The 21152-nt window shown below is 53.7% G+C and overlaps 2 protein-coding genes across 11 annotated transcripts in view; one reads left to right on the forward strand and one right to left on the reverse strand.

Moving 5' to 3' along the window:
* Positions 1 to 554: 554 nt before the first annotated feature.
* On the reverse strand, positions 555 to 3484 carry LOC136019226 (basic proline-rich protein-like). Its single transcript, XM_065689152.1, has 4 exons — positions 3468 to 3484; positions 2793 to 2802; positions 1925 to 2711; positions 555 to 1206 (listed from the first exon to the last, which is right to left on the reverse strand). The coding sequence occupies exons 1-4, from the start codon at positions 3482 to 3484 to the stop codon at positions 1010 to 1012; spliced, it is 1011 nt and encodes a 336-aa protein (XP_065545224.1). The 3' UTR covers positions 555 to 1009.
* MBNL3 (muscleblind like splicing regulator 3) overlaps positions 1244 to 21152 on the forward strand; it is a 74584-nt gene continuing 54675 nt past the window's right edge. For 3 of the 10 annotated variants that reach the window (XR_010614925.1, XM_065689817.1, XM_065689825.1), the window contains exon 1: positions 1246 to 1264. Coding sequence is in view for 1 of the 10 variants with exons in the window: in XM_065689826.1 (XP_065545898.1) it covers positions 3609 to 3626 (18 nt within the window). In the remaining 9 variants the exon portion in view is untranslated. Of the gene's footprint in view, positions 1265 to 1933; positions 2043 to 2150; positions 2290 to 3133; positions 3627 to 8202; positions 8377 to 21152 lie in introns of those variants that run through there. The other 7 variants (XM_065689827.1, XR_010614926.1, XM_065689819.1 and 4 more) reach the window with 7 other exon arrangements.

A 21152-nucleotide genomic window follows, 5' to 3' on the forward strand; every position in this document is an offset into this window, starting at 1 on the left:
GCCAAGAGCAATCTAGAGTCCCCCAAGCTTTGATTCCTGGCACTGTGGTGTGATGTGTCTCATGAGCAGCACGGCTCTCCTGCCTTTTAAGGGCCATGTTGCCAGGGTTTGCTCACTGCTGCAGTGTCTTGCCTGCAAAAATCAGGATTGCAGCTGCAATCCTCATCCCATTTAGTGACTGGGAAGAGAGGTGCAAAATAAGCATAACCAAGCTTTTCCGAAAGCATCTGGTGAGAGCTTTAAACCGACAGGGGGGGAATTGAGATATAAAGATGGAACTTGATGAGCTTTAAGGTCCCTTCAACTCAAACCAGTCTGGGATTATGATTTTTGGCTAACACTGGAGTAAGGTTTTGCTTTCAGGTGCATCAGCAACTGCTGGCCCAAGTGATGTGCCCATGGCCACACAGATCATCAGTAGCAGAAACCTAAACAGAAGCGAAAGCGAAACCCCTGAGACACAATCTGGTGATGCTAATTTGAGCTCACCCTTCCTGTTTTAAGAGCTAATCCTTTGTCCTTGCAGCTAAGAGGAATTTTCCATAAAAGGGATATTCTTTCAAACACATCACTGTGTTTAATGTTTAGCAGGGGGATCATTACGGCTTTATTAGCAGTACGCAATGCTTTTTGGTGTTCAGCTGACTTTGCAAACATGAACGGATTGATCTCAGCCACGGTGGTAACCAGGCAGAGAGGTGATGTGTTCCTGTGGTTGTCAGCACAGCGTGCAGACATGAGGCTCCTGCTTTGCTGCTCTGACCACCGACACCGGCGTTTCCATTAGCGCTGCTGTCGGGGACGAACACTGCGCAGTGAGCATCCTGCTTCCGGCTGAGCTCACAACGTAGCAAATGTCACCGAACCCCATAAAACGCTGATTTACAAATATTAAATGCACGATTGGCTGCGTTCTCCTCAGCCATCCGGTAGCTGCTGGTTGCTTTCAGCTCACCCCGACCAAACCCGTGGTTAAATGGTGTGTATTTGTGGGAATTAGGTGCTAAAGTCAGCAACGAGCAGCCAAAGGCTGCGAGGGTTTTAAAGGCCACATTGGCAAAGAGTGACTCCCGAAGACGCCCGCCAGGAAATTAGCTCCTCGTCTGCAGTATGCAGAACATGTACGCGCTCCATGATTTACTCGCTCTTCTGCTCCACATTGCGCCTGTTCTCCCTCGCCACTGTCCTGGCGGACGCGATTGTCTCCTGCAAAACAGGAGTGAAAATGAGCGCTGCTGCGGGGCAGAGCCGGGCCGGTGCCCAGGTAAGGGCGGCCGAGCCCGGCGGGACACGGCCCCTCCGCGGGCAGCGGTGACAGGAGCGCTGCGGCTGGAGGGGACCCGCGGCGTGGGTGCGATGGGGGCTTTGAGGACACGGGGGATGCGGCTGGCGGGCTGCGATGGGCGCTTGTGGCAGGGGGGAGACACAGCCCCTTGGTGAGGGGCTGCAGGGACGGCTTTGGGGGTACGGGGGGTGCGGTGCGGGGATGTGGGGGCGGCTTTGGGGCCCGGGGGGGAGGCGTGATGGCAGCTTCAGGGGCAGCGGGGACACAGCGCTTGGCTGTGGTGGTGGTCTGGGGGCAGCGGGAGGTGTGATGGTGGTCTGGGGACACAGCGTGTGGTGTGATGGTGGTTCGGGGGCAGCGGGAGGTGCGGTGCTGGTCTGGGGACACAGCGCTTGGCTGTGGTGGTGGTTCGGGGGCAGGCAGGCCCCGGGGGGAGGCCGTCCGACGCCGTCCTTGGGCCCCCCGGCCGGTGCCCGTGTGGCGGCGGTGCGCGGCCTCCCGCGGGGCGATCCGGCCCAGCAGCCCCCCCCCCCAGGGCGCGGCGGGTCGGGTCGGGCCCGGCCCGTTGCCATGGCAGCAGCCAGGCGGCGCGGCGGCGCGCGCGCGGCCGGCGGGGCGCGGCGCGGGCCCGGAGCGTACCATGTGCGCCCGGCGGCGGAGGGGCCACGACGACGACGGCGGCGGCGGCGGCGGCGGCTGCTGCGGCCCTGCTAGCTCCGCCACGGCGGCACCGGCGGCCGGGAGCCGCGGCGTCAATGTAACGGCTGCGGCGGGGCGAAGGGGGGGGGGGGGGGGGAGCCGTCGCTGAGGGGTATTTCCACGCCGCGCGTGGCCGCGGGGAAGGGGGGGGGGGGGGGGAGAGGGCGGAGGGCGGGCGGGAGGCGTTAAAATGGCGGCGCGCAGCCGGCCCCCGCGCTAAACCGGCCCCCGTGGTTCGCCCCGTGCCGCCGCGCGTGGCACGGTGCGGCCGCCCGCTGCCTGCTGCTGCCGCCGCCGCTGCTGAGGTAAGGCCAGGCCGGGCCCGGCCGTGGGGCGGGCGGGGGCAGCAATGCCTGCGCCGGGGGCGGCGGGGGCTCGGCGGCCGCTGGCCGTTGTCCCGGGGCTGCCGGCGCGGTTCCTTGGCGGCTCTTGGCTCCTTTGTCTGGCGGTGGCGGCCCGGCCGCGGCCCCGCTCCGCCGGCAGCGGGAGTGGCTGCGGGGGGCGGCCGGAGCGGCGCGGTGCCAGGGCGTCGCTTCGGTCTTACCCCCCCCCCCCCCCCAAGAGCGGAGAGGGGAAACCCGGTCCCGAAGTAGCCCTGGCCGCGCAGCGTGCCCCGGGCGCCGCCTGCGCCTCGCCGCGCCGGGGACTGCCCGCTCGGAGCGGGGTGGGAGCGGAGTTGCGCCGCTGGAAGGGGAGCGCGGAGCGGCCGGGGGGGGGGGGGGTCCTTCTTTATTTATTTTTTATTTCTTTCCCTTTTTTTTTTGCCTCTTATGAAGACATGCGCATTTGTTCAGTCTTGCCACCGCACTGGAGTCTGCCTAGAAACAAAGAACACAGCCTGGCGAAGTTGATGCCGGCTCCCAAAGTGTCTGGCTTCCCCCCCCCCCCTCCCCAGCCTTTTCATTGACTTATGCCGTAGTTAAAAACCCGGAGGTAATTCCTTGGGTTATTCCCCAATGGCTGCGGACGGGAACCCCCCCATACACAGTACCCAGCGCCCCGCTTCGCCCCCTCGCCCCTGCCGGCCTGCGTTACGCGTTTGGGAAGGGGCAGCCGTGCTCGCTAGGGCAAGTTCTGCCGGCCCGCAGCCCCGTGGGGTGACAGCTCGCAGGAGGTGTTGCTTTCCGACGGGGAGCCACCCCCTTGCTGAATCATCCTGGAGCCATGGCCGGACGGCTCGGCCGCCGCTCGGGGAACGCGATATTCCCCTCTCGAGCATGAGGCGGCGGCGAGGCGAGGCGCAAGGGACAGACCTGTTCGCGTTCGGCTCAGGCGCGGCGCACGCTTGCGGGGAGCAAACCTTTCCCTTTCATGGCAGCCGGAGCTGCGGGTGCGGTGGGGAGCTCCCAGGCGAGACGTGCGCTGCTGTAAGGAACATCCCCTGCCTTTGAGGGAGTGAAACTCCAGTCCGACTGCCTGAGCCGGCAGCTTTGGCTCCTCTGAGGACTCCTTTCTTGCACGGATGGGCTTCGTGCGAGATCACCTGGCTTGGGAATTCATCTTGCTCTTAGCAGTAATCCAGTCCGTGTCCGTGCTCTTTGCCTAAAACTAGTTTGTGCTGTCCTGGTGGAAGTCCTTGCCTTTGTTACTGCAAGGAAGTAATGACTTTACCTCTTTGGGTCGGATGCTGAAGTGCTGCCAGGTATCCTGCCTTTATTCAAAGCATGCCAAAACGTATGGGAAAGGAGGGAGAGGTGGGATGAGCAATTTTGAGCTGGGGTGTATCAGGTAAGACTAAATTGCAGCAGTTGTTGGACACGTAACGAGATCCTGTAATTAGCTGTAGTCTATACCGTGCTGAAACTATCGAGTGTCTGAGCTGGAGCAGGCTGAATTAAACTGGCTCTTTTGGGATTATGCAGAGGCAGAAGTAATGCAGTTAAAGTTTCCATACAGCAGCTTCCATGGGGTTGCAGAGATGTTTTCCCCCTCTGGGTCCTCCTTGCGGGTATTTTGCTTTTAAGGTAGTACGTGGAAGCTGCAGTGGTGCTGCTCTCCACGCTGGAGAAGTGCCTTACACGGCACAGTCCTTGGAGCTGTATTTACTAATGAAGGTCCAAATCGTGCACCTCAGCTCCTGAAGGAAAGACTTGGGGGTTCAGGTTTGTGCGGATCTGATGGATTTAAAGGACTCTGGCTTTAAAACTTCCCTGCCCCCTCGCTCTCTGTACCCCAAAAATGATGTGTGGTAGTGGTCTGGCGCCCCACTCCTGCAGTGGGGCAGGGTCCCCGCGGGGCCCTGGTTTGCTGTGGGGCTGTACTCGTGTGTGGCAGTGACACACAGGCAGACCCAGGAGGCTGTGCAGTTATGGTGTGTGGGCACCAGCCCTTCATCGGGTGCTAATTTCCCTTGGTGTGTGCGTGTGTGTGTATATATATAGACATGGTACATATTTAAATGATGTGATTTTAAAGTAGTGATGGCCCAGAAAAGTTTGAGAGCTATTTCAGAGTGTTTCTCTCTGAAAGACAATGGACTGTGCAGAAGCTTCTAGGTATTATGGGCTGTGCTTACAACAGGAGAGAATAGTCAGCCCTCTCGAAAGGTAGCCGAGTTTTCCTGGTTCAGCCCGTGTGCAGCTCTGTGCCTATGGCAGGCCTGGTTCTATCTTCCAGGTGGTTTGTGATCCACTGGCAGGGGCCCAAAGCAGTCTTGGTGCTCTGTAAGGGAATGAGCCCCTCATTGCTGTAACCTTGGGGTTGCTCAGCCTCCTGCAGCATCTGCCCCGGTCAGAAGTCAGGGTGCCACATCCTGCCCACCGCTGACGGGAGTGAGGGGTCCCCATGGAGAAGGAGGGAGTGGATCTGGGGCTGCCCCTCGCAGGGAAGGCGACTGAGCCGGGGGGGGTGCTGGGCGGTTGTCCATCTGAGGTGTTGGGGTGTCACATCCACACAGAGGATTGTGTGCCTGGTTCCACTTCACCAGCAGTGGTGACCTCCTCTGCTGCCTCCTTCCCTGCTGGGGAATGGCTGGCAGGAGGCTTAAATGATATTCTTAGATTTGTACTGACCTAGAAGTTTTCTCCTGGGCTTGCCCCAAGATGAGTACTTGTGCTGCCACCAGAGAGGAGGGTTTGAGAGGCTGTTCTGTGCCTTTAAGGGAATCTCAAAGTGGGGGTTAAAAACTTGTGGCTCCAAGCGGGGGAGGTTGGATTTCATTTGCAGCACAGCTCACAAATCAGCTCTGAAGCTGGTGCTGTGGTGGAAAATGTGGTCCTGCTTCTAGCCCTTCCCTTCAGTCTCTTCCTCATCCTTGTGGAGCAAGAACAGTCTTGCAGAAAACAAACCAGCACTACTCATTTTAGCCATCACCGCTTTCTCGGTTCACTTCTCCATATGGCCATAGGAGCAGTTGTGTTGGCACAAGGACCTGGCATGCAGGGGCAGGACAGGATGAGGCTGGACTGCTGCTTGTATTAGCAGCACTGGTTTATGCCGAGTTAAACTGGTGGCAAAACTGCACTGCTAGTGTCTTGCAAATGGCTCTTTCTTCATGCGCGAGTCAAACCAGGGCTTTCCTAGCCCCCAGAACCTGCAGCTTAGCCAGGAGGCTGAGAGCAGAGGGAGACATTCTTTGTGGCCAGTGTAGGCACAGGTGATGATGATGAAGCCGCAGTCGGGGTTTGGTGACTGATGCCTCAGCAGGACACCCCTCCTGCCGTGCTGGTGCTGAGAGCTTGGCTTTGGCAGCTCGCTGTGTGACTCAGGCGTGTTGGGAAAGGAGGAGGTGATTCTGACCATGAGCATACTAGAAGTCACGTGTGGGAGCTAAGCTGAGTACTAGAAACACGAGGCTGCTGGTTTGGAGGGAGGCTGTGCCCTGGAAGTGGAGTTCGCCTGCATCTGTTTCCACAGGTAGTCCCAGGAGCTGTGGCTCTCTGCTGTGCTCTGAAAGCAGAGTCCAGATGTCCAGCTGAAGAAGAGCTGTCACTGCAGACAGACCCGGTGGCACCCTGCATTTGGGTTACCCACGTCCAGCTGCCCAGCACCCAGCAGGCAAAACATGAGGAAAGTCTTCAGCAACAGGAGAGAAGTGCTCGGCTGGGGAATGGTGGCAGTGGTGGGGAGAGGATGTCTTCATTGAGCAGTGTGTGTTTGCTCTGAAAATCCCTTCAAAGCTCTGAAGCTCAGGCTTGCTTGATCTGCTCTTTGCTAGATGTAATGCTTCAGGTAGAAGCGTCAATTCAGTGTGGACAAGTTGATGCAGGAGTTGTTCGCTCTTAGGTGATAGGGAACCAGTTGCCCATGTGTAATGCACTGGTTTGCTTGTTCGACTGGTTGGGGTTTTTTGGGGTGAGTTTCTTTTTCATCAGTGTAGTGCAGAGCTGTGGGCACTGCATACATCCTTCTCTAGGGCAGTGCCTGATCTGTCACACGGTTTAAGCACAGACTTGTCTCTTGCTGAAGCACAGCCTATAAGCCAGAGCATTTATTAGAACAAAAGACTTTGTAATTTTCTGTTCACCTTTAATGCAGCATCACAGGTCCTTTGTGCGTGTGTCTGCTCCTGGAACAGTTCTTCCTTGTGCCCCCTAAGCATTGAAACTGTGTAAATGCATCCTTTAGGTTTGTTTTCTCTAGGTTCCTCTGTGGGTGCAGATTGCTGCTCCGTGGTAGATGATTTACCTGAGCTTGTGCTTGCGATGCTCTTGCAATCAGGCATCTCTTGCTTGCTAAGCTGTTGTGTGTTGTTTTAAAAGGAGTGTATCCTCCCCCTTTTTCCATGCCGTCTTCCAGGAAGGATTGTCTACCCAGAGTGATGTTATCTTCCCCCATTTTAAATGGTATCAGCAGATACTTTCTTTTTCCCTTCTCCCCTCGTAATGGTAAGTACCGAGCTGTCTTGGATTACTCCCACAGAGCAGATCTGTGGCTTGGCCTCCAAATTACATGGCTCTGCTCAGCAAGGGTGAGGTCTCCTCTCTGGAGCCCAAGTAAAGGTGCCAGGACCTTACTTTGTGTAAAAGCACATTGACTGATATGGAGCTGAAAACCTGGTGGCCTCCAGAGCTGGGCGGTTTATGTCTGAGGGCTTCTGAATGCATAAAATCAGAGCGACTGCGTCTGTGTAATCCAATCTGCTCGTGAAAGCCTTGCAGAGGGCTGCGTGCTGCAGACATAAGCTGTGTCAATAAGAACTCTATTCACCCTGGAAAACAGCCTCGTGATCGGCTTTGACTGGCAGCTTCCTAAGGGAGGGCCTTTCCTGAGAGAGCTTTGGGTTTTGGCGGCACTTCTGACTGCCTTTTGGACTCCCACTTACTGTTCTTTCCTTGCCGTATGTGCCAGGAGGGTGCTGGGGCAGAGGGTGGATTTCACGCAGCACTATAATGGGAGTGTGGGGGGAGTTTCCTTCCTTGCAGCGCAATCCCTCTGCCAACGCGGTACTGAGGAACACGGAGGCCAAGGGATTTAAGAGAACAAGAGGTAGGGCTGTAGGATGCTCTGTGAGGGGGTGCGCCTGGAGCGTGCTCGGGGTTCTTTCCTCTGGTGCAAAACCCCTGTCCTTGGAAAAGTCTTGGGTGGTAATGGACAAAATGTGCATGTTCATGTGCTTTCTCCCCTCGGTTCTGCAGCTGTGTGTGTTACCCAGCAGTGGTGTTGGTGCAGTTCCACTCTCAGCACTACTGGCACAAAGCTGTACCAACAGCTGTCATTTCCTGGTAGTTACTATTGAATAAAACTCAAACAAGTCAGAACTCTTATTCCGCTTTCTGAAGTGTTCTGCACCATTTTTCTTGGAGGAAAAATCTGCTTGAGCTGCTAAAAATGCTGCTTATGAGCTTTTCTGAAAGCAGGGTTTAATCAATATATCTGGTTCTGAGCTGCTGTTCAGTGCACAGTGTTTGTGCAAATGGCGTTTCCTGTTGCATTACAAGGGCGAGACTCGGGGGTTGCTCTGCTCAGGTCTTACCCCCTTCTCTCTGGCACTGAGTTACCAAGAAGGACACTGGACTGTCACTTTTGGGTGATTCTTTGTGCCTGCAGGTCCCTTGGTCTGTGTCACTTCTGTTTTAAAGCTCCATGCTCAGGTGATGAGTTGAAAATGAGCTCATCTCTCTGTCTTTCTGGGTTGTTCCTGTAGCTGCAAATGAAAGCTCGGGAATATAATTAGGATGTAATATGCACAAACTCAAAAAAACCCACCCCAAAACCCAGCCCAACAGAAAATGAAGTCATGCAAAGCTGTTATTTGAGAGAAATGCAATTATGCTTTGAGCCAATTGAGGCTTGACTTGATTTCCCAGGGTTTGCTGGTGATGAGGCAGTAAAACCAGAATTAACTCCTGAAATACGCCTGTCCTGAGCCAGGAATTTGGCTGCTGAAAACCCAGGAAGCCACCCGGAGCAGTGGAATCCCCTCGCAGGAGGCCCTGTGCTGTTTGCAGTGGGTGAGTCCTGCAGTCCCCTTGCCTTGTCTCTCCCCAGCTGATTCCCTGCGATAAAGCCCTGACGTTGCTGCGGGAGCTTTAATGCCTGTCTGTGAGTGGTTTAGGTGGGATCGGCCCCCGGGCAGAGCCGGGAGGCCAGGGATGGGGCAGGAAATGCTGGTTTCTCTGCTGCTGCTCCTGAGGCGGGGAGGCCACTGCTGGGTGATGTGGTTTTACTTCCTGTTCCCGAGCTGTTTGGGTCAGAAGTAGCAGTGTTTTTCCATATTAAGATATTTGGCTTCATTCTGAAGGCAGCAATAAATGTCACACCATGCACAATGCGCTGCTTATGTTTCAGAGGCTCTTTATGGCTGCCTTTGACTTTTAATTTGGATGGTGAAACCTTTAGTAGTACTTTCTCTGCTGCATAGATCTGCTTTTCAAGGCAAACAAAGGTTTTATTTTCTGGTTTGGAAAGAACTTTCGAATGGATGCTGGAGAGGGACTCTTCATCAGGGCCTGTAGTGATAGGACAAGGGGTGATGGGTTCAAACTGAAACAGGGGAGGTTTAGGTTGGATCTAAGGCAGAAGCTCTTCCCTGGGAGGGTGCTGAGGCGCTGGCACAGGGTGCCCAGAGAAGCTGTGGCTGCCCCATCCCTGGCAGTGCTCAAGGCCAGGCTGGACACAGGGGCTTGGAGCAAGCTGCTCCAGTGGAAGGGGTCCCTGCCCGTGGCAGGGGTTGGAGCTGGAGGAGCTTTAAGGTCCCTTCCTACCCAAACCACCCTGGGGTTCTGTGAAATAGCTCACAGGCCGGTAGCTGAGCAGGAGGGAGCTGGCAGGTCTGACCTGGGGACACAAGGACACCTCAGCCTGCTCCTGCACTCCTTGGTCCCAAGGAGATATGCTGCAGGAGTTCATTGAGATGCTGGGACTTCATTCATTAACGTTTGGGAAGTGATCTTTCAGTGGAAGGGCCTGGGACTGCAGGGCAGGGTGGTGCTGGTTGTGCTGTGCAGGGCTGTGATGCCGGGAGGGATGCATGTGGGTTGATGGACCGGTCATTACAGTGGCCCTAAAGGCTGGAATGGTGAGCTGCCGAGTGTCCCTGCCTTGCTGATGGGGAAAGCCTGCCCTGTAAAGGAGGCCCAGCACATGCAGAGGAGCATCATGTCCTGCTGGGAGCCATGGCTGGCTGCAGGGCTGCTGCTGGAGCTGTTCTCCAGAGCACTCAGAACACAGCATGCAGAATGTCACCACATTCCAAAACCAATGGAGAAGAGGGGACTGGGCTCTTTCCTGGCTGTGTGGGGCAGCAGAAACATTTCTCTTTCCCCAGATCCGGCCAAACCTCTTGATCAGTGCTGTTCGCTCTTACTCAAGCCACTTGGTTGTAGGATGTCCTCCCCTGGCTACAACCAGCAGGTCAGGATGGATGGATCTCTATAGCCACACCAGATATCAGTGGGATCCTTTTAAATACAGTCTGAGTGCCTTAAAATAAGTCGTAATCAGCAGTGCTGGCCCAGGGGGTTTGTGTTGCGCCTTCAAATGTAGTGATTTCTGAGGTACAAAAAGAAACATTAGCACGGATCCATCCATAGGCATACAGGTGGTCTGTCCTTTCTCTGTAGCCTCTGGGTGCTGGGTGTGTAGCACTTGATCTCTGCATCCACAGACTGATGCCTCTGACCAAGTCCCCCATGAACTGGGCTTGCCTTGGGTACTCAGCAAAGCACTCAGTGCCCTTCGTTAAGCACAGGCCTGGTAAGGAGCTAACGTTGGTTGTGCTCCAGGCACGGGCTGGCTGGTGCAGCAGCACCTTTCACAGGGTGCTGGAGGAGCCTGTGCTGCAGATCATGTCAATAAAGCCAACCAGAGTGGGATGAATGGTGAGCCCCTGCCCTCCTGCTTACCTGCAGTGAGGTGAAACCCCTGCTGAGGCAGAGCTGGCTACTCCAGCTCCCAGGCTGTGCCACATGCCCTTGAGGCCATCACGAGGAGCTGAGCCTGCTGTTTCATGCCCTTCACATGGGTTTTGCAGCTGAAAGATGCTCTCTCTGTCCTCCCTGAACTGTCCTCATTCCTCTGCTGTGTGCTTGGGCTCATGAGTGCTTGTCCTGGTTGAGGGATTGGGCAGGAATGAAGCCTGGGCCCCACAGGCTGATGGAAATGGTGAAAAGAGGAGCTGGAGGATGCCCAAGGCTGAGGAGAGCATCTGCATGGCTGAGACGGAGCTGGTTGCTGACAGCTTCTCCAAGTAACCAGTTAGTTCAATGAAATGCTACTATAGTTCTGTACTGGTTAATAAGAGTAATGCTTAATCCAGCCACTGCGTAAGGCCATGTAGCAAGGCAGATGCTTTTTACCAGCAGTAAGTCCCTTCTTGAAACTAAAAGACTGGACAGTTGAGCTGATCCTGTGCAATGGTAATTCACTGCAAACTACACTTCAGACAACTGCCCACAGGTTCCTGCTCTGCAGGCTTGGGGATGTATTGTCCTTCCCAATGGAGGGACCAGGAGAGCAAATGGGGATGGCTGGAGTTAGGGGCAGTGGCACAGGCAAGTACTCCAGATGTGGGGCTGCCAGGCAGGGATGTGCAGTTTGTTTGCCATGGAGTTTGCTTTCTGTCAGTAAAATGTAGGTGTGAACAGGTGTGAGAAGCTTTTAGTATGAGCATTCCTGATGTGCAGCAACAGACATGTGGCTGGTGCCTTGCTTGACTCATGGATTTCTTTTGAGCATCCTCAGATACTTCTTTGGCAGTAGAATCCCAGACTGGTTTGTGTTGGAAGGAACCTTAAAGCTCATCCAGGCTGGATGCCATTAGGATGCAGAAACTTGCTGAGAGTTGTGCAGCAGCCACCTAAAGGAAAGAAAGGAAGGCAGCATGCTTGTTAAACTAACATTACAAATGGGCTTTTTACCTGTTTTTAAAGACATCTGGTACAACACGACTGTTGAGGGAGAAAAGTCCATTATGGGGATTATTGGCCACATGTAACATCTTCGTGATAGGCAGAAAGCGAAGCTGACTCTGAATAGGAGCGATACAGGGAGGAAGGTAAAAACCTTAATATGCTGAATACTAGAAGAGTGAATTTAAATTCATCTAATGTCTGTAATCTCTGTGTTATTAGCTGTAATCTGCTTCCAAGAAGCATACAGACTTGCCTTTCGTTTTCCCCTCTCTCCACAGAACTGCATTAATGAGAACAGAGTGTTTCTTCTGACCTCTGCATTTAGACTCTGAGCTCCCAAGAGCACCAGTTTCTCTTCTATATTTCTGGATAGCATCTGCAGGTAGTGAAAAGCTGCCACAAGTAAATAGCAATGCTGGAGGCATGTTACTGCAGTCCCAGGTCACTCAGCACGGTTCTCATTCTGCCTGATGCTTACTGGAGAGTGGAACTGGGGCTACAGTTACTGAGCGTATGGGTGTTTTTAGGGTGGTCTTAAACCTGTGTGTTGCCAAAGTGGTTCTCAGTGGGGTGATCCCAGCAGGAAACCTGCAAGCTGGGAGAGGGTTTGGGTGCTGTGGGTTTGGATATACATCTTTCTAGGGGGGTAAGGCAGGGGAGATAAAAAGGCAGTGGTATGGGTGGACTTGCAGTGTTGTTAGCTGGATTGTGGAGACAGAGGTGATACTGGCCTTAGGACTGTTCCTGTCTTCAGTGTGGGGGGAGAGGACTGTGGCACAGCAGCAGCATCCAGCACCTCGGGGTGGGAGGTTCTCACAGCTGACTGCGTGCATCTCCCTGTCCTGAGGGACAGAGCCTGTGCGCACGAGTTTGCTGTGGTTCCTGCACGGATGTGATGCTGCTCGTCCTGGAGATTCAGGCACCCAAAACGAGAGAGAGAATTAAAGCATGAGATCTGCTTGCTCCTGACCTGAATCCCCTAATCACAGCCTGGCGTAAGTGAAGGTCTTAGGCTGGGTTGAGTAGAGGGCATCTCCACACAAGAAAATGTCTATCTGCCCTCCCTGTCCCAGAATTAGAGCTTACTTGTGATGAAGCTGTTGTAAGGGTTAAACCTGCCTTGTGCTGGACCTGCTGTGTGTGACTCTGCTTCCCTTGCTGCAGGCACCTGGTGAGGATAGGCGAGTGCTCCTGGAGCTCCCTGTCCCCAGGACACCTTCCCTGGGTGCCAGGAGCACATCCCGGTGAGTCTGAGCCTTTTCCAGCTGCTCCTTCGTTTGGTGGGCTTGGATTAGAGCCTTAGTTGGATTTAATTTAGACTCTGTGCTGCTACGTTCTGCTCTTCAGTCAGGAGGCAGCTCGTGCAGCAGTGCGGCCGCTTTCACTGAGCTTGGAGCTTCCTTTTGGCTGTGGTGCCCCCCTGACCCCAAGCCAGTGGTAATCCCTCTCTTTCAGCATCATGTTCCCTTCATTCCAGGCTGTAAGACTGCAGCAAGTGATGTAAGTCCAGGTGGATTTTTTCCAAAGAGGTGGCTAAGATGAAAAATCAGTTTTGGATTAAAAGAAAAGGAACTTATTCCACTTTGGGTGGCTCCAGAACAAAGGAAAGGGAATTGTCAGCACATTTTTGCATGGAGGTGAAGGGAAGTGCATTTGTTTTTTAGTGGAAAGCTACATAGTTTATTTATTAGATGAGAGGTAGAGATGCTTCAGCTGAGGGGTGGAATGAGAAGGCAAACAAGGGGGAGAGCAGGCCTTGTCTTTGTAAAGCAGTGCTTCAGGTTTGCTTTTGAACAGTCTGGAAATTCAGGTTAGTCACTGTGTAAAAGTGAATAAATAATGTCTGTAGAAAGCACAGCCCGGCTCGCACACAGAGCAGGGAGAGACATTAAAATCCTTGAGAAAAGGACTTTAAAAGCACATTGGGCTCAGATCCTTGGTCGTGTAAACTGAGGGAGCATCTCTGGTGTTTCTGTTACCGGAGGACCTGGCTGCTGGCTTGGTTTTCCTCTCTTTTCCTTCCTGTCCCTTCCCCCAGTGATGTGAAAGGTGTGTCTGTGCGGAGGGTTTCTTGCAGCGCATAGGCAAGGGATGTTGTGGAGCTCAGAGCACTTGATCCAGAGGCTCCTCCCAGCTCGATGGGGGTTTGTTTGTACAGCTCCCATGCGCCAGGAGAGCGTTGGTTCAGCATCCGGTCAGATACAGATAATGGGGGTTTGAGCATCCCCCACAAACGCAGCGCCATGAAATGTCTTTGAGAGCCAGGAAACACCGTGTGGTGGTTCCTAGAGGCTGAATTCACAGCTCACTGCCTTGGGATAAGCTGATAACAGACATGTTGCTAGTATCTCACTTGTGTGTTGGTATTTCCACTGCTGTTACTGATACGTGACTGGGGGTTGGGGTTTTTGGGTCACAAGGTGGAGTGCATGAGCCAGATCCCACTCGGTCTCAATACCCTGTTTATATGATGTGTTTGGGGAAGATGGGACAAGCTGTTGCCCATCTACCTCCAACCTGTGACTCCCGCATGTTGGCCGCATGAGGACAGCAAGGACAAGTGTGGTGTACTAAAGAGCTGCAGACTAGCTCTTACTTGGAGCGTACCATTGCAGTAAGTCTCTGGGCTGTGCCTGGTTAGGGGACTGTGGGAGGGTGATGTAGTAGCTGGTTGAAGCCCTCCATGTTCAATTGGTGTCTTCTGTTTCTGCTAAAGAATGAATAAGTGCTCAAGGCCAGGTTGGACAGGGCTTGGAGCAACCTGGTCTAGTGGAAGGTGTCCCTGACTGTGGCAGGGGTTGGAACATAGAATTAACCAGGTTGGAAAAGACCCTTAAGATCATCAGGTCCGACCTTTACCCAGGACTGCCAGGGCCACCACTAAACCATGTCACTGTGAGCTTTGAGGTCCCTTCCAACCCAGACTATTTGTCCTGGTTTTGTCTGTGTTAGTGAGTTAATTCTCATCCTGGTAGCTGTGTGTGCAGGGCTGTGTTTGGCTTCAGTGAGAATGATGCTGGTAACACACTGATGGTTTAGGTGTTGCTCAGCAGCACTTACCCTGATCAAGGACTGTTCAGTCTCTCATGTTCTGCCAGTGAGGGGGGCACAAGAAGCTGGGAGGCGGCAGAGACAGGACACCTGACCCACACTATCCAAAGGGATATTCCATACGACAGCACATCCTGCCCAGTATAGAAACTGGGGGGAGTTACCTGAAAGGGACCAGTTGCTGTTTGGGTTGGGCTGGGCATTGGTCAGTGGGTGCTGAGCAATTGTATTGGGCATCACTGCTGGTCAGTGTTTGTTTTCCCTTTCTCCTTTTAGTTTTATGTTCTCCCTCCTTGTTATCCCCCTTATCATTACTGTTATTATTATCGGCATTATACTGTGCTTTAGTTATTAAACTGTCTTATCTCAACCTGTGGGGTTTACATTCCTTTGATTCTCTCCCCCTTCCACCCAGAGGAGGGAAGCAGGGGGTGAGCTACCAGCTGGATTAAACCATGACACTGTTCTATTCCAATGCTTGGATGAAGCTGGATGTATCAGACGTGGCTGCGGCTGTGGTGAGAGGCCGGGGCTGCATCCGAGGAAGCTTTGGGGACTGTTGATTGAAGGTTCCTGCCGTGCTGGGTGAGCTCTAGGGTAGGGTTTACCTTGCGGAGCATAAAGCGTGTGTTCCGTGTTTGCTTTGTGGCTCTTGAGCATATGTGTGTGTTTGAAGTCCCTGCAGTTCAGAGGGAGCCTCATGAGCCTCGTGTGATCAAAAGAGTCTCCTGGCTCCGCAGGCTGAAGGGGAGGCTGAGCATAGACAGGCCCGTGGTGGAGTCTGTGTGTTCGCTGTGCCCTTAAGGTAAAGGATTAAGCTCGCAGAAGAGGAACGAGGTCAGGTCTAGACCAAGGAGCAGACTCTGGAATCCAGCCAAGAGTGTAAGTGAGGTTTTTCCTGTAACAGCATCCTCGATGTGGCACTTGTGTTGACTTAGCCGAAAGGAGGCTGACATCTGTAGGTCAGGCCTGATTAAAAGGGAAGGAGGGTGGAGAACAGCTCTGCGGAGTAAAGAGGATTTAGAGATAACGGTGGGAGGAGATGCCTGGCCCTGAGCTTGGCAGAATTTGGTTTGGCCTTGGGAATCAACCCCTGTCTGGCAGCAGGGACCTCCTGATGCCCAGGTTCCTTGCCAGCCCCTGCAGCACTATGGCTGCTGCTCCCTTCTTCCCCACTTCATGGATGTCTTCTGACCAATCCCTTAAGCTCTCTGCTGCTGCTGCTGCGCAAGGGAAGCCTTCACACGAACCTCTGGCCTGCTGTGCAAACCTTGCCATGAGGACAGCAGCCACCCTTCACCTTGTGTGTGACAGGGTTCAGTGTGCGGGTGCTTGCTGTGATGCTGTTAGGTGCTTGAGGCTGCTTCAGAAAACGTTTCTGTGCTCATTTTGACCTCTCTTGTGTCTTCCTGCCCAAATGCAGCTGTGGTGGTGGCTGAGGATGCTGGAGACTTTCTCTTTGCTGAGAGAGGAGGATGATGGCACTTGAGAAGCTCTGTAGAGCCCCGTGTTGTGTTCAGAGCTGGCTCGCAGACACCAGCTGCTGCTTCGCTTCCCCACTGAGCACGCTGCTCTCTCTAGCGCTTTGTCACTGAGGATCATCTGTGGTGGGTGACCTGAGGCGCAGGGGTGAGGTGACACTGCAAGCAGTCCTGTGAAGGAGCGTGCTGCTGCAGGAGTCAGGGATGCAACTTCCCTGTTCCTCTTCCTTAGAGTCCTTCAGGGGCTGTTCTGATTTTTCCACGATGGTTCCTTTTAGTGGGAAAAGGGTTTATTTGATTAGAGGAAAACTTCTGTGGTAAAAATCTGACAGAATGAAGGGCACTTGGCTTCTCCCTGAAGCAATAGTTTTAGTTTCTAAATGAAAAACTTTCCTAGCAAGATAAAAATAGAGAATTACTTTATGGGGAAAGTACTCACTTCCCTGTTGGCTCTGCTGGGCAGCCTTCAGCCATGAGGAAGCAGAGGAATCGCCCTCAGCTCCCCTGGACCACCATCAGCCCTGATGGCTTTCCAGTGAGGCATCGAGCTACACCGGAGCTGTGCTTTGCTCCTCTGAATTTAAGGTATATATGAATCTGTATGAAAACTTGCTGTTTCAATGCTGCTTCCCTCCCTGAAGGACCTAGCACATCCAGTGGTGCACGGGTGAGGTTCTTCATGTTCCTGTGCTTGGTCCAGCGAAGAAGCACTGACAGCTGTGATGACTGCTCACATCAACCCATTACTAACTATTGTACTGAGGGCAATAGCAGCGTAAGCACCAGTGCCCTGAGTCCTGGGCCTCTCTTTCAGAACACTGGCAATTATTTGGTGATTTTGTAGAAAATAGATTAACTTGGCTCTCATTGTAGTCCCTAAATTCACCTCCAGCTGTGACAAGAGGCAGGATTGAAGCCTGGGTCCTCCAAACTAAAATGCAGGTAATTACCCCACTCCATCATGTGCCTGTACTCAGCTAACAAAGGCAGTGCCTTCAGCAGACAGGTCCTGCTCACACAGGCAGCACCTTCAGCAGACAGGCCCTGCTCACAAGTGATGCCATGCTCCATGGCAGCCTGTGTTTGCTCAGAGCCTGCAGTCCTTGTCTGCATCCCTCTTCAGCTTCTTAACCCCTCGGTGCTGCTGTCTTCCTCCAGTTGAGAGACGTCTGGCACCTGTGTGTGTGCTAAGCTTCAATGATGGTTTGCGTTATGGCAGTGGCTGTGGGGTCCCACCAAGGTCAGAGTCTGCTGCAGAACATTGCTGGGCTGCCCCTGGCAGGTCAGGGGACGTGCTGGACATTGCTGCTTGCCACCTCTCCATTGGCTTGGGTTTAGAGGCTTAGGCAAGGCAGTGCGAGTGCAGAGCAGGGTGATTCCTGAGCAGGGCAGGCTGCTGTGAAGCTTCCCTGCCTGGCCACTGACCTCAGGTAGGTCACTTATACCTGGTTTTCTGCAAAGGGACAGCTTGGATTAAAGCTCCTTGACACTGCAGTCCTTTGCAGTATCATGATGTTGCACAGTTTCAAATAGCATTGTTCTTCCCTGTGCCATACCCCAGTTTGACTGTTGCCCTGCAGTGACCCAGGAGTTAGTAAACGAGGGAGAAGAACAGTCCTTAGTCTGAATCCAAGCATTGGCTGTAGCCTGTAGGAATGTGTCTGCAGTTTAAAAACCATCAGGCCTTATTTTCAGCCCCTGCCATCTCTTTAGATCCAGGCTGCTTCCCGAAAGCCGCACTGGCTGGCGTTGCAATCCAGAGGCTGTGTGTGCAGGCAGTGCTGGGTGCTTGAATGCAATCCTTGCACAAAACCTCATCTGTATGTAGATACCAGCACGTGAACAGTGGTGGCTGTGTGAGTGGATAAGCGGGTCAGGACCCCCTGAAAATAGAACCATATTGATGTTGTTAGCAAAAGCTGGGGAGCAGGTTTTCCTTGGAAATTGTTATTCAATAACTGTCCTGGGTTCCTTTTGAATTAAACATAGCGTTAAGAATTGGCTTGCTGGAATTCTGACTGCTATGGAAGATTGGATGTTGGGTGGTTGTTATGAGCAGCCAGAGAAGCAGGCATGACCCGAGCAGCCAGCAGATGCAGAGGCACTGGCAGCATTGGCAGCAGGGAAATCGAAGACAAGAGAACCCGTGGAAAAAATATGTACAAGGTAAAACTTGCACAGCCAGCCCTTATGCAGCAAATAAAGCAAGGTCTTGCTGACCTTGGCAGCTGTACAGGGCAGCCTCTGCATGAGAATGACTTGTGCTTAATATGCTAGAGAAATTATTCAGGGACAAATATCCCTGTTTGCTGCAGCGCTGGGGATGCCATCTTCTCCCATCTGCACTTGCAACACGAAGCATTGCAGACAGGGTAAGAGGAGCCCTCCTCAAGCACTTCCAGTTCTCCATGCTGTGGCCTGGGGAAGGAAATCTGGTACTGTCCTCACGGCAAAGCTGGACCCTGCAGTGCCTTAGAGCAGGTGCCTGCGAGGGCTGGCAGTGCCAGGATATAAAGGCAGTATGATGGGGGTCTTCCTTATTTAGTCCCTGCAGTTTGTGTCTGCTAACAGGAGGTGTGCTCGGCTCGGGGCGCAGAGGAGTGCTGTGCTCCCCATGCTGTGCTGTGCTGAGGCCCTGCAGGCTGCTTAGATGCTGGTAAAGCTCTGCTTTCCCTACAGACCCGTGCCGGTGCCTGCGTGCAGCTCCGGGGCAGCCTGAGCCCCTCACCCGCTGCGCAGCGTGGGCCGGAGCTGTGGCACAGCCTGTGCATGGGGGCCCCCCCAGGCAGGGGGAATCGGGACAGATGGATGGGAGCTGGCTACAGGCTCAGCTCCCCACGTCCTGGGGCCAGGCCAGGGCCCGCTCTGCGCCTGCGCGTCCCTGCACTGGTGCTGCTTGCTAACCCTTGCTGCTTACTACTGCTGCTCTACGTGGGGTGTCCTCTCCCAGCCCCATAAACACCCGTGTTCAAGAGCACGGCTATCTTGAGAGTGATGTGTCTGTGTGGGGAGAGGGGCAGGGCCAGTGTGTGGTGCTGTTGATCGTGGGAAGGGTAATTAATGCAGGTATAAAGTGTTAAATGTGAAATTGAAATGGGAGATGTAGAAGCAGTCGATGGATCAATTCCAAGGCTGGGATGGAATGCTCGGGCTTTCAGACAATAACCAGATTTCCGATAAAATCTCCATTGTGTGTAATTAAAGGGGTTGAAATACGAAATCGGGTGTGAGGGAGTGATATTTAGATGATGTTGAAAGAACAAAGATCCAGACAGAAGACTCTTCCTGTCTGCAGGCTGAGCAGAAATGATGTGGAGCTCAGGGGCTGTACCCAGCTAGTGGCTGAAACCACAGAAATGGTGGGAAAACTGGGAAAACCCATGCTGCAGTGCTGAGCATCTGCCTGGATGGAGAAGAGACCATTTGGACCTGATAGCTCCCTTTAGTCTGATAGCACTTCCAAGGCTTTGGTCCATCCACGTGCACAGACATCTACCCCTGAGTCAGCCTTCCAGAGGAGTGATGACCGCACCAGTGGGAAGCACTGCCACAGAGAACACTTCCCAAGAGTTAAAACTGCTCTTTACCAACCGCCACCACGTTTCAGTGATACCCCAGCCAGTCAGCGAAGAGCCAAGACATGCAACTGATGTTTTGTTATGGAGTAGAGTGGCAGTCAAGGAGAGAAGTAAGGCTGGGCTCAACACTGCTGCCAGTGGGGTGCGTGGGGTGTCCTAAAGCATTTCCAGGACATTTCTTTGGCATTCCTGGTTTTCCCTTGCCCTGTAATCCAGAAAGAAATAAGCAGAAAAGGCTGCAGAGTAGTAGCACCCCAGTTTAACTGGCCTGTGAGTAATGATACCAAACGAGGTTTGCTCTGAGGGCAGCATCAGGCTTTGCTCTTCCACTCAGCTTAATTTTCTGCTGCTGGGAGCTGTGCGGGAGGCTGTAGGAAGCATCCGTTCCCCAAACACGTGGTGTTGCTCTCATCCCTGAAGGGATAACTCAGAATATGGGACAGACGTAGTATTTACTGTGGGCACTCTACCTGTCAAGGTAACATTACCATGGGGTGGAGGCTAAAAGCCACTTCTCTGCCGAGTGAGATGAATGGACCGGCTCATAGCTCTGGGCTAACCTTGTCCTGTACCCATGACGGCATTCTCTGGGAAGACATAGCTGTGAGGCTCTCCAGAGCCTTGGAAGGTGCGTGTTTGGAGAGTAAGTTCTCCTTTTGGTGTATAATCCCCGTGGCAGCCTCTGCTGTGTGGGTTCAATGCTGCTGGTAACGTAACCCCTCCTGGTAGCCCCTTGGATGTGCCCTGCGAGTGGGGTGGTTACTGCAAGCCCTGCCTTACCCGTGGCTGAGCAGGGCTCTTGCAGAGTGAAGTGAGCGGGGAGCCCTCTGCAGAGGAGACTTTTGGCCCTTCCACCTGAAGGTCCCTACAGTTTCCACCATGGTGCAGCTGAGGGAACCTAAGCTTTGGAGAAGTGCCTCTGTGCTGCAGCTGTAGAAGAGCCGCTCCATTAACAAAGCCTGAACAGGGGTCGGTTACGTTGCAGTCAGGGTTGCAGGTGAGACTTGCTGCGTTGAGCTCCAGAAGGGGTTGGGAACTGTGGCATTTCAGCCCAGACCACTCACATTCTATGGGCAGTGAGCAGGCAAACCACTGCAGGCTCAGGAAGTTCCCAGAATTAAACAGTGCAAATGGGGGTGGTATTTGGATGGGAGATGGTGCATGGTTGCCTTGGGTGCTCTTGGGTACCTGTGGGTGCTGCTGGTGCCTTGTCTCCAGCTGGAATGCGGAGGTCATTCCTCCTTTCCTGCTGCTTGGGGGCCTTGTCCTCTCTGTTCTCACCTGCCTGTGGATGGGGGCCGGGGAAGGACTCACAGTCCATGTACCACTGTGGAACATCGTGTTTGAGGACTTCCATGCTGGAGGGAGGGCCAGTCCAGCCTCCCATGACTGCCTCTCACGGAGGATTTTCTTGCCCTCCCTGACCGATGGATCAGGGTCCTGATCCCGGTCTGCTGGGTTGTTTCCAGCCACATCTTCAACACAAGTAGGAGACCTGCAGCACTGGGGGGTGAAAGGTGCTGTACACCCTGGCCTGCACACTTCCCTCTACTTAGCCTTCCTATATGAGAGAATATCGAGGAGCAGAGATGCTGGTCTCCAGTCTTGGATGTCTTGATGCGCCCTACACTGTATCCTCACCAGCTACTCCATGGGGTTGACTGTCCTTGTGGATTTGCCAGAGAAGCTCCCTGCCGTCTCTTTCCTATCAAGCAGATTTGGCTGCTCTTTGAGCGCTGGTGTGTGCGTGATGGCTGTGTCGGGT

This window comes from Lathamus discolor, chromosome 9, assembly GCF_037157495.1.
Source record: "Lathamus discolor isolate bLatDis1 chromosome 9, bLatDis1.hap1, whole genome shotgun sequence".
NCBI classification, from domain to species: Eukaryota; Metazoa; Chordata; class Aves; order Psittaciformes; family Psittacidae; genus Lathamus; species Lathamus discolor.